Source organism: Podarcis melisellensis, assembly GCF_964234715.1.
Source record: "Podarcis melisellensis genome assembly, chromosome: 18".
In the NCBI taxonomy this organism is placed as follows: domain Eukaryota; kingdom Metazoa; phylum Chordata; class Lepidosauria; order Squamata; family Lacertidae; genus Podarcis; species Podarcis melisellensis.
This window is the reverse complement of record NC_138536.1, coordinates 4095990-4113101: the sequence shown is the minus strand read 5'-3', so window position 1 is coordinate 4113101 and position 17112 is coordinate 4095990. Positions and strand designations below refer to the sequence as shown.

The window sequence follows — 17112 nt, the reverse complement described above, 5'->3', positions numbered from 1 at the left end:
GCTGCGCAGCTATCCCAGAAGCCAGAACAGCCAGAGGGATTGCTGCTTTCACTGCGCAGTGATCCCTCTTGCTGTTCTGGCTTCTGAGATTCAGAATATTTTTTCCCCCTCCTCCAAAAACTAGGTGCGTCTTGTGGTCTGGTGCGTCTTATAGAGCGAAAGATACGGTGATTTCATTTGCATGCCACCTTTCCAGAGTTTCAAACCATGCTCAAGGCAGCTTACAACATGAAAAAGCGCACAGCGGCAACGTGGCCAAATCAGCCGTAAACAGCAAAGGAAGTACTGAATAGCACGCAACCAAGCTGAACGATTTCCACATCAATCACAAGACCTAAAATGAAGATGCAAAAAGCCAGCAGCGACAACCCTCCCAAGACACAGACACAGACACACACACACACACACGCAGAAAAGGAGCAGCTTTCCAAATTACACATGCACACCCCTCTCTTTCAAAATATTAATCCAGCAACCTTCATACACCACAACAGAGAACTTCTTGGACGGAAGGTGCTTGCGAATGAACCTGCCAGACTTCAGCCTACAAAGCGCAGGATCCACCACTGAAGCACAGCCACATCCTGCTTCTTTCGGGACTTGGGAGGGCTCCCCGAGGGCCATCTAGTCCAACCCCCATCCCATCAGGAACCATCCCGGACCCTGCTGAGCTTTCCCAAATGTGCCACTGGTTTTATTGCCGCAGAAATTCCTCGCGTTGCCGTATTCCCAAAAGTGATAAATAGATCAAAGTTGTTGTTAAGGTTTTTTGGGGGGGGGATATCTCTTCCACCCACCCAAATAAATGGGGGGGCGCTTTTCTTTGATTATTTTTTTCAATCGCCCTACTTGACATACATCTGAGTTTTCCCATACATTTTGCAGATTCAGCAAAAATCCGCCCAGGTGCCAGTTCCTGCCCGATTACCAGACAAGGGCCTTCTTGGTGGTGGCACCCACCCTGCAGAACGCCCTCCCATCAGATGTCAAGGAACAACTACCTGACTTTTAGAAGACATCTGAAGGCAGCCCAGTTTAGGGAAGTTATTAATGTTTGATGTTTTATCACTTTTTTATTCTGTTGGGAGCTGCCCAGGGTGGCTGGGGAGACCCAGCCAGATGGGCGGGGTATAAATTAATCATCATCATCATCATCACTACTACTACTACAGTAGTTTAAAAAACAAAACAAAATGAATTCCTATGCCCCACAAATAACCCAGAGATGCATTTTAAATAAAAGCATGCATTCTACTCATGTAAAAACACCAGGCAGGCCACACAAATAACCCTAGATGCATTTTAAATAAAAGGACACATTCTACTCATGTAAAAACACACTGATTCCTGGACTGTCCGCAGGCTGGATTGAGATGGCGATTGGGCTGGATCCAGCGCCCGGGCCTTAGTTTGCCTGCCCATGGCTTAAAGGGTCATGTGGCCAGCAGACAAACTGCTTCTGGCGCAACAGGACACCGTGACGGAAACCAGAGCGCACGGAAACGCTGTTTACCTTCCTGCCACAGCAGTACCTATTTATCTACTTGCGCTGGTGTGCTTTCGAACTGCTAGGCTGGCAGGAGCTGGGACGGAGCAACGGGAGCTCACTCCGTCGTGGGGATTCGAACCGCTGACCTTCTGATCGGCAAGCCCAAGAGGTTCAGTGATTCAGACCACAGCGCCACCTTGTAAGGTGGGACAGAACCCTCGGTGCCTTTAGTGGAAACTTAAGAGGTTTTGGCAGGTTGAGATGCTTAATGGGTTTCCCCACAAGACCGACAAGTGAGTTTGCCTATCTGAACTCTGGAATTGCCTTCGTAGAGAAGCGAAACTGGCTCCTTCCTTGCTGCCCCTTCCTGTTCTATTTCAACAAGACTACTACTTTTTCCCTTCTTCAGGAAAGAAGGTGTTTTTATTATCTGCATTTTAATGCAGTTGGGTTTATTTAAATTTTTTAAATTCTAGTTAAGAGCTTAATTTGCTTTTTTTAACCATTGCCTTTCGTCCGTTTTTAGCTTTGTGTATTTTGCCTGCGTCGTTTTAATCTGTGCAAGCTGCCTAGAGTCCTGAAAGGCAGGGTATATATATAAATTGCTTGGCGTGTTATCGCAAGCTTCCGGATCACCACCCTGCTAGTTGTGTTGTGCTAGATCTCTCTCTCTCTCTCTCTCTCTCTCTCTCTCTCTCTCTCTCTCTCTCTCACACACACACACACACACACACACAGACACACAACACACACACATGGGCCGTTGTTGTCTGGGCAAGTCCCCAGGAACAGGAGGTTAAAAAACAAGGGGACTTTGCCCAGGTACAAAGGAATCAGAAGGCATCGTTTCGTAAGATAAAAAACCACCCTAGGAATGTGGAAAATCAGAAGAGGAACAATAATAATAAAAAAACCACTCATTCCCGAACACACCCATTTTACTGGGTATTCCTGTCCAACTGGCCTGGCTCTGGGATGTCGGATCTACCCTGCTTACCCTCGAGTAGCCTCACTGGGTGCTTGCAGGAACGTTTCAGGAGCAGCCTAACAGGTGGGAGGTGGGAGATGACACACAGGAAGCTGGCAAGCTATCGTGGGCATCCAGCCTTCGCCCAGAAACAAAGCTATGTTCTAGCCCCCATGGGCCATCAAAGAGCCGGTCTGAACCTCAAGTCGCTTTACACCGAGTCAGACCGCTGGATCTGTCCTGCTCAACAGCGTTCTTCAACCTGAAGGGTCTCCAGAAGCGGGCGGACTACAAAGCCCATCATCCTAGGCGAAGCTGGCTGTGGATGATGGGTGTTGTAGTCTTGCCCACACCTGGGGACAACCCCCCCCCAAGGTTAAAGACTGCTGGTCTACACAGACCGGCAGAGAGCTCTCCATGGTCTTCCTCTGCTCTGCCTGGAGATGACGGACATTCAGACTCAGGGAAACAGGGGCTATTCCATTCTGCTACAGGCACTCTGTGCTTAGGTGGACCAAACTGTGGTGAGAATGATATGCAGGGAGTTGACCCGGGGTGGGAGAAGCAATTATTATTCTTATTCTTATTTCTATACCACCCTATACCCAAAGGTCTCAGGGCGGATCACATAAAATACAAAACACATAAAATCAAAACAAAACCAGAAACCCAATAAAAAAACCCGCCAAAGAGCCAGCATTTTTAGACAGGGTATAGGACGCCCTAAACGGCCTTGGTTCAGTATATCTGAAGGAGCGTCTCCTCCCCCATCGTTCTGCCCGGACACTGAGGTCCAGCTCCGAGGGCCTTCTGGCGGTTCCCTCCCTGTGAGAAGTGAGGTTACAGGGAACCAGGCAGAGGGCCTTCTCGGTGGTGGCGCCTGCCCTGTGGAACGCCCTCCCATCAGATGTCAAAGCGATAAACATCTACCTGACATGCAGAAGACATCTGAAGTTTTCCTGAAGTTCAGGGAAGTTTTTAATATGTGACATTTTAGTGTATCTTTCATCTTTGTTGGAAGCCGCCCAGAGTGGCTGGGGAAACCCAGCCAGATGGGCGGGGTACAAATAATAAATTATTATTATTATTATTATTATTATTATTATTATTATTATTATTATTCCTCAACCTCAGCCTTCCCAATGTTTTTGGCATACAACTGCCACGATCCCTAGCTAGCAGGACCATTGGTCAGGGATGATGGGAATTGTAGTCTCAAAACATCTGGAGGGTCGAGGAAGCCTGACACAGATCAAGTCAGGCAAGGTCACCCCGTGAGATTCCTGACGGAGTGGAGGTTCAAACCCTGATCCCCCAGGTCATTGTCTAACACTCTAACCATTACACCCCACTGGCTTCCTAGAGCACTTCTGCTATGGGGCAGCTCTATGAATTAAGTAGGTAAATAAATAAATAGGGGGGAAGCAAAATGTCCCCAAGAAGGATGGCAACTTAAGCTGATGGAATACGCGCAGCTTGCAGACTTAGCACATACAATAAGAGAACAAGAAGAACATATGTTTAGAGAAGAATGTTTATTGAATGTATTGGGGGGGGATTATGTACACTTGAAAACGTTGCCAGCATTAAGATAAATTCAGCAGTGTAAATTAAGTTTTGACGGGTGCAATAATGGAATACTGAATGGTTTAGTTTATGTAAAATATGCAGGGATTTATGATATGCAAAATGAACCATGGAAAGAGCAAAGGGGAAGACACTGATATTTTAAGGGTGTTTAAATAGTATTATAAATTGTAAAACAGAAAATTTGATAAAAAGGAGAGAGAGAGGCGTCTAGACATTCCATGGTGGCGACTGTAACTTAGGTTTAAGATGCCATCGGGTGATTAACATATATATCTGAGTTTCTGAAGACTGGGAGTCCAGCTACCAACGTCCTTGACCACTGAGCCTGCTGGCCGCTGGACATCCAAACAACACCTGCAACCTAACCCTTCAGAAGAGGATTCAGGTGGCGGGGTCAGGCAGCAGCAGCTGTTAAAAACCTTCCCTGTTGTGCTTTCCACGCAAGGCAACAACGCCCTGATATTCTGTACCTTGAGCAACAGAGAGACTGCAGGAAAAAGCGGAGGCTGTGAAAGAGGAGAGGCTTTGCTGCAGTGGACCAAAGTTCGAGATGACTGTTGAAGAAGAGTTTGGATTTGATATCCCGCTTTATCACTACCCAAAGGAGTCTCAAAGCAGCTAACATTCTCCTTTCCCTTCCTCCCCCACAATCTGTGAGGTGAGTGGGGCTGAGAGACTTCAGAGAAGTGTGACTGGCCCAAGGTCACCCAGCAGCTGCATGTGGAGGAGCGGAGACGTGAACCTGGTTCCCCAGATTACGAGACTACCGCTCTTAACCACTACACCACACTGGCTCTCCAGTGTGAGATGGGGGAAAGACGCACGGGCAGGGATTGAGCAGAGTTTTCAGCCCAATGCATTCTCCTGCCACATCTCCACCAAAAGCAAACTGAAGAAGGGCATGCTGAATCGGGGCAGTGCCCCCCCCCGCAAGCAGTACATGTGAAAAGGATCTAGGGGTCTTGGTGGACCACAAGCTTAACATGAGCCAACAGTGTGATGCAGCAGCAGCAAAAAAAGGAGGTAACACTATTCTAGGCTGCGTCATAGAATCATAGAACTGGAAGAGACCACAAGGGCCATTGAATCCAACCCCCTGCCAAGCAGGAAACACCATCAGAGCACTCATGACATATGGTTGTCAAGCCTCTGCTTCAAGACCTCCAAAGAAGGAGACTCCACCACACTCCTTGGCAGCAAATTCCACTGTCAAACAGCTCTTACTGTCAGGAAGTTCTTCCTAATGTTTCGGTGGAATCTTCTTTCTTGTAGTTTGGATCCATTGCTCCGTGTCCGCTTCTCTGGAGCAGCAGAAAACAACCTTTCTCCCTCCTCTATGTGACATCCTTTTATATATTTGAACATGGCTATCATATCACCCCTTAACCTCCTCTTCTCCAGGCTAAACATGCCCAGCTCCCTTAGCCGTTTCTCATAAGGCATCGTTTCCAGGCCTTTGACCATTTTGGTTGCCCTCCTCTGGACACGTTCCAGTTTGTCAGTGTCCTTCTTGAACTGTGGTGCCCAGAACTGGACACAGTACTCCAGGTGAGGTCTGACCAGAGCAGAATACAGTGGCACTATTACTTCCCTTGATCTAGATGCTATACTCCTATTGATGCAGCCCAGAATTGCATTGGCGTCAACAGAAGTCTAGTGTCCAGATCAAGGGAAGTCATAGCCCCGCTCTATTCTGCCTTGGTCAGACCACACCTGGAATACTGTGTCCAATTCTGGGCATTGCAATTTATGAAGGATGTTGACCAGCTGGAAGATGGGCAGAGGAGGGCGACCGAGATGATCAAGGGTCTGGAAACGAAGCCTGATGAGGAATATTTGAAGGAGCTGGGTATGTTTAGCCTGGGAAAGAGGAGACTGAGAGGAGATATGAGAGCCATCTTCAAATATCTGAAGGGCTGTCGCACGGAAGAGGGAGCCAGCTTGTTTTCTCCTGCTCTGGAGGGTTGGGCTCTAAGCAACGGCTTCAAGTTACAAGGAGATTTCAGCTATACCTTCAGAAAAAAACTTTCTGAGAGTAAGAGCTGTTTGGCAGTGGAACAGACTCCCACAAGAGGTGATGGACTCTCCTTCCTTGGAGGTTTCTAAGCAGGGGTTGGGTGGCCATCTGCCAGGGATGCTTTACTTGAGATTCCTCCATTGCAGGGGGTTGGAATGGATGAGCCCTGGATGCCCCTTCCAATTCTACAGTTCTATGATTTGAGAACAAGAGCAACTCTCAACTCTCGCCTCCTGCGGTTTCTAGCAACTGGGGATTTGGGAAGAATTTACTGCCGCTAGGCAGAGAGCACAAATGTGAGGGTTAGCAGCTATTGGCAGCTTCCCCCTCCCTCCATGAATTTGCCTAATCCTCCTTTTAAAGCCTTTCAAGTTGGCAGCATCCTTTGCAATGGAGATCCACGGTTTAGATATCCCCTGCACGAATGAGGACTTTATTGCAGGAAATGTGGAATTACTTTCTGCAGAGCGTTGATCGACTGCGGCCATGCCACATCGTGGAGATAAGAGGCAGGCTTATAAAGTATACAGCGGTACCTCGGGTTAAGAACTTAATTTGTTCCGGAGGTCCGTTCTTAACCTGGAACTGTTCTTAACCTGAAGCACCACTTCAGTACATTTAGTACACTGTAAGTACATTTCCTCCTGGTCCTGCCTGTGTCCACATTCAAAATACAGCATTCCGTAACTGCGCTACGTTGTGGGGGGAAAGACCAGGAACTTCACACACAACCAGCCTAGAGAAAGCCGAAATAGGGGAACACTAAAAGCAGAAACTGCCGTCCTGGGATGTGTGGGGCTACGGCAGCCTCTGGGTCACGCAGAACACCTCATTTGCTGCCTGCGGAGACTGGTGTATTTTTAAAACCTGAATCACTGGCACCCCCACTAAGAAATGAGTCTAATTTGCATTTTAAGCCCTAGTTTGTCCCAATTGGTTTTTTGTTCCAGTCAAGCTGTGCTGGGCACCTAACAGGATAAGGAAAAAAGTTTGGTAATAACTAATAGAAACAGTCTTCTTTCCTTGATTTTGTCGAGAGTTGCATCTCACTGGCGGGAATACTCTCAGCCTCACCGCAAATTTTCCTGCGTCCTCCTAAGGGACACAAACCACTTCACCCTTGCAACTGCCATCTGAGTCAGGGGAAGAGGAAGCAATGACCGCAGGATTCGAACCCATCAGAAGAGGCTGCTGGATCCAACCTGGACTCCTGACCACTGGCCGCTATCCTAGTCCAGCACTTTCAAAGTACGAAAGGCATTATTAGGCTGGATCCGGTCCTTGCCCTGTGTGGAGCAGGCGCAATGAAATCAATAGGACTTCTGTTAGTTCCCGAGTAACCTAAGCCCCATTAGTTACCAAAAGTCTACTCTAAGCACACCAGGGTCTGGATCCACGCTATTAGCAGCCTCTCTCCAACCTGGGTTGCCGGATGCTGTCGGACTACAACTCCCATCACCCCTGACTGGACCTTGTAGCTGTGAGGGATGGGAGTTGTAGTCCAGCCGGGACCTGGGTTTGAGAAAGGCTGTGTTAGGTTTTAACAGGGCTCTCTACATTTTGTATCTTGCTTGCAGGACCCGGGAACCCTGGATCAAAACACCTACAACCAACAAGGCTACCAAATCTCACAGGGCTGATAATATTATAATAATAATAGGCTGGGGGAAATCCTCACAAACGGCGCTTCCCAGAAATGGGAGGAATAGCAGGAAGCAAACTTAATTGAGAAATAAAATTACAGCAAGGAGGCAGAAGGCAATGTTTGGAGACCGGTTTAAAACACACAAACACACACACACACACCCTCCAGATAAAAGACAGGTTGCAGATTCTTGGAAGATGACTGAACAGCCAAATCAAGAGGTTTTTCTTTTCCAGGTCCCCCTAACTTTGTTTTAACCCTGCCCCCGTTTCCCAGCGGTATCCGTTGCCAAGATCCCTGAAAGTTAAGGCTCTAAAGTCTTGCAAGTCGAGAGAAATCAAGCGGTTGGGGGGGGGGTTGCATTGTAATTGTGCAAGTCGGGCTCTTGGCGGCTGGATGTCGGAAGGCAGGGAAATACCTGCGGAGCGAAAAACATCTGAGGCTGGCAGCTGCTCCCCTCTCCGGGCTGAAAAACTTTTTCTCAAAGCACAGGGTCTTTGGAGATCCGGTTGTCAAAGCTGCGCAGACCCACCCCTGTGCACTTCTGCACACTATAGAAGCCCCCCCCTTCCTGACCGTCTCTCCAAACCTCACCCTGACAACGGGGTTTTTCTCCGTAAAATATCCCGTTCTTGCTTCCTCGAACGCTGCCATGGCAAAGAACAAACACATAGAGAGAGAGAGAGAGAGAGAGAGAGAGAGAGAGAGAGAGAGAGAGCCCACCACCAAACTTTCCATAAAAAGTTTCGTGGACTTTGCAACCATCCGATCAATTGCCGCTGTTTGGCAGATTCCCTCCTGCCCGCCCCCCCCCCCACACAAGCAAAGCACACTGGAAGAGGGGAGGGAAATACCTGAAATTTAAGACAACATAACGTTCAAAGCGCCCGAGACTCTGAAATGCCAAGAATGCAAAGCGGGGCTCCCAATGCGAACAGAAAAAGGTGTGTATGTTTGTAAAAATGTCAACGCAATTTTTTTTAAAAAAAATGTTTTTCAGAAAGTTACCTTGAAGAGCGACGCAAACTTGAGCCAGAACTGCATCTGGGACATATTAAGCCGGCATGGAAGGCGAGGCGAGGCGAGATGGTCCCTGGCAAAGTAGAGAAACGGACTTTTTCGGCACCCAAGGGCGACGAGTCTTGCCTCATGACAGCGGGCTTGTCAGGAGAGGAGCATTGGAAGGTTGGTTTTTTTGTTTTTAAATTGTCTAAAGAATTGGCACGGGATTACAGAAAGGGAGGGCGCCAAAAAGAAGAAGAGGAGGAGGAGGAAGAGGCTTGTCTGATGAAGGCAGCCTGGCAGAAAAAGCCGGTCTCTTCTCTCCACCCCAGCCCCCCACCCCACCCCCACTGCGATCGGATTGGTTTAGTCACGGAGAGGAGGGTGCAGTCTTCCTCTAAGTCCAGCCCGGCTGACTTTCAGGAAATGAAGCCTGCCTGGTAAGTCAGTGAAATTACTGGCAATGACAGCAGAATTACTGTATGTCGTGTAATTTAAACCACAGAGCCACTGTAAACAAAAGGATACAGAAAGGGGGTTTGGGTTCGGGGGGCCCAAAAGCGAAGCTGGCTTCTCTTCCCAGCGCTCCAGACCCAACCCCGCTCAGGCCCGTGTTAAGTTTTAATGTTTTAAAAGTTCTGTTTCCCCTCCCCGCCGACAACCACCCCCTCCCCCTGGGAAAAGAGCAAACCAAATAAAGGCTAAATTTAGAAGGCGGGCCCCTGGGGTGTTGCCAGCCAAGGCTGGCTTGAAAAGGGAACTTTCGAAGCTTCCGTTCCAGCCCCAAACAGCTGCTCTCAGGGTGGCATCTTTCTGTTGTTGTTATTATTATTAATAATAGTAAACAACAACTTTTGCCACCACCTCTGGGATCCTAACAGGAACTGTTCCTTGTTGCCGTTCCTCCCCCTGCCCCCCAAAAACGCCGTAACGGAGCCTGCAAAGAGCCCCTTGCCCAATCCGCGCCAGAAAATAGTTCTTTGGAAAGGTTTTTTTTTTTTAAGTGTCACGCTACTGGTTCATGCGGCCTGTGGAAGTGGTAATTTTGAACGGACGCGAGCCAGAATGAATCATGAACATGCAAGAAGCAATTTCTGGAAGGGTGGTGGGTTGATTGTTTAAAATAAAATAAAAAATTACACATGACGGACACCTACGCTTTTGTACTCTTGCAAGAGAAGGGGGTGTCACGAGAAGGAAAGGGGCAAACTGTTTGCACAGGTCAGAAGCTGCCCTCGGCTTGCAATTAAAAGAGGCACGGGGTTAAGAAGAAAACAAAACAGCAACTAAGAGAGAAAAAAAGCGTCGCCAGTTAAACACCGAATGTTCGGGTTGTTCCCTGTCGCGTGCCAGCTTCCTGGTGCTACACCTGTGGGGCAAAGGGCCTGCTGGGCATGCAGGAGGAGCCAGAGTCCGTCCCCGGTGGCATCTGCAGATCTAGAAATCCCCCAAATGCGCTTTTTTGAATTGTGACCACATGGAGATCTCCCGATGCCAGGTTGCCAACCGAACAATTCCCTGCCTTAAATCCTGTGAGCCACTGCAAACCAGCATAGGCCGCTAGATGGACCAACAATTTGACTCTGTATAAGGGCCACCTCTGGTTTCCCCAGTAGTGATGTATGGAAGTGAGAGCTGGACCATCAAGTAGGCTGATGGCCGAAGAATGGATGCTTTTGAATTCTGGTGCTGGAGGAGACTCTGGAGAGTCCCATGGACTGCAAGAAGATCAAACCTCTCCATTCGGAAGGAAATCAGCCCTGAGTGCTCACTGGAAGGACAGATCCTGAAGCTGAGGCTCCAAGACTTTGGCCACCTCATGAGAAGAGAAGACTCCCTGGAAAAGACCCTGATGCTGGGAAAGATGGAGGGCACAAGGAGAAGGGGACGACGGAGGACGAGATGGCTGGACAGTGTTCTCGAAGCTGCCAGCATGAGTTTGACCAAACTGTGGGAGGCAGTGGAAGACAGGAGGGCCTGCTGTGCTCTGGTCCAGGGGGTCACAAAGAGTCAGACACGACTAAACAACAACAACAAGGGCCACCTCCTGTTTAAATCAGAACTTCAATTTTGATAGAGGACTTTGTCATTTGCTTTTCCTCTTTTTTCTTTCTTTCTTTCCTTCTTTATTCTCTTCCTTTTCCTCCTCTTTTCCCCCCTTTCTTTTCTTCTTTATTCTCTTCCTTTCCTCCATTTCCTTTCCTTCCTTTCTATTTTTCTTTCTTAGATCAGTGTGGTTTTTATTGTATCTTACGTGGAAAAACTGTCAATAAAAGTTTGTTGTAAAAAAACAATAACTTTCGTTATGAATCTTGTGCTATCGTTTCTAAAGGGGAACACAGCAGCTCAGGGTCAATGCAGGGTTTTGTTTTAAAAGACTAGCAATCTTTTAAATAAAAAATTAAGAAAACGGGGGGAAATAAACCTTTCCGGGCAAGGCTGGAGAGCTACTGCCAGTTCGGTCTGACTCAGTATAAGGTCGCTTTCTTTATGGGTTTGTGAATAACCGTTATATTAGGTTAGACTCGTTTCCTCAGGCTTTTCTCCTTGCAAACAGGAGTTGAGCCGGCAACTAAAACTTTAGCTGGCTGAACCTTTACGGAAGCAGAAACTCAGATATATAAATGCCAGGCACCCAACAGCTCCTTAAACCAATGATAAAGGTAAAGGTAAAGGGACCCCTGACCATTAGGTCCAGTCGTGGCCGACTCTGGAGTTGCGGCGCTCATCTCGCTTTATTGGCCGAGGGAGCCGGCGTACAGCTTCCGGGTCATGTGGCCAGCAGGACTGAACCACTTCTGGCGAACCAGAGCAGCGCATGGAAACACCGTTTACCTTCCCGCCAGAGTGGTACCTCTTTATCTACTTGCACTTTGACATGCTTTCGAACTGCTAGGTGGGCAGGATCAGGGACCGAGCAACGGGAGCTCACCCCGTCATTGCAGGGATTCAAACCGCCGACCTTCTGATCGGCAAGTCCGTGTCCCTATAAAACCAAGGTTACAATTTCCAAAATGGAATGTTTAGGCCGCCAGCTTGGAGAAACTAAAAAAACCCCAACATTAAAACCAGCTTAAAACAAATTATGTTCCCAAGAGTAGAGTGGGCCTATATATTTATATAATATACATGCATATATATGTTTGCGTACGTGCCAAAGGCCAGGGAAAAATAAGCATGGCTTTTGTCAAAGACAAAAATGTTGGAACTGCCATGCTAGTCCCAGACTGTCCTTTGCAACTGGCACCCGTTTGCTGTTATCAAGGAGCTTTACGGAACGGGAAAATTTTCAGTGGGGGGAAATCGAAAAGCATTGGAAGATTCCCTGCCTCTTATCACTGGCCACTACCATCCTGTTGCTTTGTTTGTGCAAAGCACAAGGGGTCTCACAGAATTAAGGACTAAGATTCCTTCCCAACCCTTCACCCTAAGGTTCCAGATTAAAACACAATACAGTAGTACCTCGGGTTAAGTACTTAATTCATCCCAGAGGTCCGTTCTTAACTTGAAACTGTTCTTAACCTGAAGCACCACTTTAGCTAATGGGGCCTCCTGCTGCTGCCGCACCGCCGCAGCATGATTTCTGTTCTCATCCTGAAGCAGAGTTCTTAACCGGAGGTACTATTTCTGGGTTAGCAGAGTCTGTAACCTGAAGCGTATGTAACCTGAAGCGTATGTAACCCAAGGTACCACTGTACAGTCAAACCTTGGATCCCGAATGCCTTGCAAGACAAATGTTTTGGCTCCTGAATGCCGCAAACCCGGAAGTGATTGTTCCATCCAGTTTGCGAACGTTCTTTTGGAACCTGAACGGCTTTTGGAACCTGAATGGGGCTTCCACGGCTTCTGATTGGCTGCAGGCCAATTGTGTAATATTGCGCTTTATTATTAACGTTGCATTGTAATTGTTGCAACCCAGCCTGGGAGGGTGAAGGGCGGGTAACGAATTATAACAACAGCAGCAACAACAACAGTTTGTTTATAGCCTCGCTTAAATACTGTATTTTTTGCTCTATATGACTCACTTTTTCCCTCCTAAAAAGTAAGGGGAAATGTGTGTGCGTCTTATGGAGCGAATGCAGGCTGCGCAGCTATCCCAGAAGCCAGAACAGCAAGAGGGATTGCTGCTTTCACTGCACAGCGATCCCTCTTGCTGTTCTGGCTTCTGAGATTCATAATATTTTTGTTCTTGTTTTCCTCCTCCAAAAACTAGGTGCGTCTTGTGGTCTGGTGCGTCTTATAGAGCGAAAAATACGGTACTTTAGGGCCTCTGTGCCATAGAAGGCAATGGTGGGAGGGGGACTCGCCTAGACCCCATTCTAAACTCGCCCCAGGTGAACAGCTGCCGACAAGCCTCCCTCTGGCAAGCTAAGAAGCAGCTATCAATAGATGAAAAGCGTCTCTCGTGTTCTGGTATTTTGATTTAGGGCACGACACTGTGTCGTACGGAATCTGGCTTTATTCCACCTCCTTTTGGTCCAGGAACTGACAGACGAGACGTGGGCGGATTTGATGGGGTGCATCCAATTACTTGGTAGTGATTGAAAGCCTGGTTTATTTTTAAGTTACTGCGCTTGGCTCCCTTCCAAGGAAAACAAGTGCCTTGCAGGTAAGGCTTGTCTTCGAATGCCTCAAGGTGCAGTCGGTTAAGCTGATTACGTCTGCAACCAGGGTGGGAGGGGGCGATAAAATAAAAACACATTTTCACCTCCTAGGCTATTAAACCGTGGATGACATGGGGTCTCAGCACCTCCTGTACCTGATGTAGGGAGTTGCCTTATACAGGGTCTAGGGGTCTTAGTCCCTGGAAAAGACCCTGATGTTGGGAAAGATGGAGGGCACAAGGAGAAGGGGACGACGGAGGACGAGATGGTGGGACAGTGTTCTCGAAGCTACCAGCATGAGTTTGACCAAATTGCGGGAGGCAGTGGAAGACAGGAGGGCCTGGCGTGCTCTGGTCCAGGGGGTCATGAAGAGGCGGACACGACTAAACGACTAAACAACAACAACAAGGGGTATTAGTGGACCACAAGCTGAACATGAGGCCGCAGTGTGATGCAGCAGCAAAAAAAGCGAACGTTATTCTAGGCTGCATCAACAGAAGTCTAGTGTCCAGATCAAGGGAAGGAATAGTTCCTTCTGGACACCAAAGTTCTGGGCTCCACAATGTAAGAAGGCTGTTGACAAGCTTTGTTTGCAGAGGAGGGCAACCAAGACGTTCAATGTTCTGGAAACCAAGAACGGTTTGTGCTTGCTATGTTTAGCCTGGAAAAGATGAAACTTAGAAGAGATAGGATTGTTGTTGTTGTTTAGTCATTTAGTCGTCTTCTCTTCTCCTGAGGTGTCTTCTCTTCTCCTGAGGTGGCCAAAGTCTTGGAGCCTCAGCTTCATGATCTGTCCTTCCAGGGAGCACTCAGGGCTGATTTCCTTAAGAATGGAGAGGTTGGATCCCCTTGAGAGCCAGTGTGGTATAGTGGTTAAGAGTGGTAGTCTCGTAATCTGGGGAACCGGCTTCGCTTCCTCGCTCCTCCAAATGCAGCTGCTGGGTGACCTTGGGCTAGTCACACTTCTATGAAGTCTCTCAGCCCCACTCACCTCACAGAGTGTTTGTTGTGGGGGAGGAAGGGAAAGGAGAATGTTAGCCGCTTTGAGACTCCTGAAGGGGAGTGAAAGGCAGGATATCAAATCCAAACTCCTCCTCCTCTTCTTCTTCTTCATGGATCACTGCCTTGCTCGAATAACTCAGAGAAGCTATGAACTATGCCGTGCAGGGCCACCCAAGATGGACAGGTCATAGTGGAGAGTTTTGACCAAAAGTGATCCACCTGGAGCAGGAACTGGCAAGCCACTCCAGTATCCCTGCCAAGAAAACTCCATGGACAAAAACAACAGGAGATAGGATAGCCATCTTCAAATATCTCAAGGGCTGTCACGTGGAAGAGGGTGCAAGCTCCTGCTCAGGACGGCAGGACTTTGACCAGGAAGCTTCAGGCAGGACTTGGACCAGGAAGCTTCAAGCGACAAGAAAGGGAGATTCTGACTCAACATCAGGAAGAGCTTTCTGACAGTCTTGTTGTCTGGGCAGCCCAGGACCTCCAGCCACACGGGCCAGGCTGGCGCCCCAAGGGAGGTCATGTCGGTGCTGCTGACGCAGCAGTTTTATTTCACCCTCGGAGGTGCACTCCATTGTCTCTCGAGTCAGACTGATGCTGACAACAACAACAACAGGCTTCAATTCTTAATTACATTTGCAAAGTTTTATAACAAACATAGGGACGCGGGTGGTGCTGTGGGTTAAACCATGGAGCCTCTTGGGCTTGCCAATCAGAAGGTCGGCGGTTCGAATCCCCGCAATGACGGGGTGAGCTCCCGTTGCTCGGTCCCTGCTCCTACCAACCTAGCAGTTCGAAAGCACATCAAAATGCAAGTAGATAAATAGGTACCGCTCCGGCGGGAAGGTAAACGGTGTTTTTGTGCGCTGCTTTGGTTCGCCAGAAGCGGCTTAGTCCTGCTGGCCACATGACCCGGAAGCTGTACGCCGGCTCCCTTGGCCAATAAAGCAAGACGAGCCCCGCAACCCCAGAGTCAGTCACGACTGGACCTAACAATCAGGGGTCCCTTTACCTTTACCTAATGGATGGTATGCCAGCCTCCCTGGGAGCCTGTTTGCCCGCAGATGGTGGTACAAAAGCTCTAAATAATCATCATTATAATATATTACCATCCTGCAGGTATAGGATGGTATATAAATTTAATAAATATCAGCAACATCAACAACAACAGAGCAAATCCAGATTACAGGTAAATTACAATGAAATCAGTATCACAATACAGTGCTATTAGCCAGACAAGAAAGAGGGAAACTGAATAGAGGAAACCACTGACCTTAAGGAAGGAACAAAAGTAATACCATCAGCCAATATCAGTCATCCCTAAATCACCACGAGTTTCAGGTGGAATAACGTTGCTTTCCTTCCTTAGAAGGGAATCTGATAAAGGAACGCTGCCTTTCTCCAAATTCCCCTGACAAATTTCAGCTTCTCCTAACACTTCGACTTTTAGGCCTCCAGGAAAGAGGCAGACCGGATTTCTCGACACCAATAAACTCAAAAGCAATGCCTTGCAATACTTTGCTCATGTTGATATTAATAATAATAATAATAATAATATACTATTATTTATACCCCGCCCATCTGGCTGGGCTTCCCCAGCCACCCTGGGTGGCTTCCAACAAAATATTAAAATACCATAATCCATCAAACATTAAAAGCTTCCCTAAACAGGGCTGCCTTCAGATGTCTTCTAAAAGTCTGGTAGTTGTTTTTCTCTTTGACATCTGGTGGGAGGGCGTTCCACAGGGCGGGCGCCACCACCGAGAAGGCCCTCTGCCTGGTTCCCTGTAACTTGGCTTCTCACCCTTGGCTCTGGACCACAGTGTTGAGGTAGAATGAAGGGGGTGAAGACGCTCCTTCAGGTATACTGGACTGAGGCCGTTTAGGGCTTTAAAGGTCAGCAACAACACTTTGAATTGTACCCGGAAACATACTGGGAGCCAATGTAGGTCTTTCAATACCAGTGTTATATGGTCTCGGTGGCCGCTCCCAGTCACCAGTCTAGCTGCAGATAAAGCCGCATTTAGCAGCAGGACTGACTTCTTCGAATGAAAATACGTCATTGTTTTCATTTGCTTTCACGCTAATTATTTATTGTGCATTTATCCTCTATTTTGGTCCTGCAAATCGCCCTGAGATCTTCGAACGAAGGGCAGTATATGAATAAAATATAATAATAATAATAATAATAATAATAATAATAATAATAATAATAATAATAAAAAGAAATGAGAGAAAGAAAGATTTTGGGTAAAGCCCATCTCTGAAAGGGATTTTTACCAGTTTCAAAACTCACACAAAACACAAAACAACCTAAGTGCATCATAAGGCCCTGCTGAATCCGGCCCAAGGCCCAACACACACTCAATCACCTCCAAACTTGCCGGAGTCAAATCACACAGCAGATGGTCTTTGCACATCTGCCTTCGCCATAAACCCTTTCCCTGAACTTGTCCAGAACAAAAGCAAGAAAGCAGAGGTGGTTCTTTTCCCTGGGAGGTGCAGGGGAGAAGAAGCTCACGCACAGCCAACGCTGACCTAATCCCAACGGAGAAAACAGACCTGACGCTCAAAGGAGCAGGTGGGTGCCGGGACTTACCTGAGGAAAGTCACCGTTCTTCAAGAAATCGGCGAGGCCTGGAGTTGCATAGTTGGCGTCAGAGAAGGGCTGCCCGCCGGAGTAGAAATCAAAATATTGCCTGGAAGGGAAAGAGAAAAGGGAAAACGGTGAATTTGCAGAAGGGCGTGATAAGAACTGCCTCGCTGGGTGAGGCTCATCTAACCCATAGC

The 17112-nt window shown here is 47.9% G+C and overlaps 1 protein-coding gene across 4 annotated transcripts in view; it reads right to left on the bottom strand.

The window, feature by feature from the left end:
- The window catches only part of SBNO2 (strawberry notch homolog 2), a 109704-nt gene that overhangs the window by 53394 nt on the left and 39198 nt on the right, over window positions 1-17112 (bottom strand). For 3 of the 4 annotated variants that reach the window (XM_081895380.1, XM_081895378.1, XM_081895379.1), the window contains one exon: window positions 16922-17021. In XM_081895380.1, the coding sequence (XP_081751506.1) occupies window positions 16922-17021 (100 nt within the window). Of the gene's footprint in view, window positions 1-8716; window positions 9010-16921; window positions 17022-17112 lie in introns of those variants that run through there. The other variant, XM_081895381.1, reaches the window with a different exon arrangement.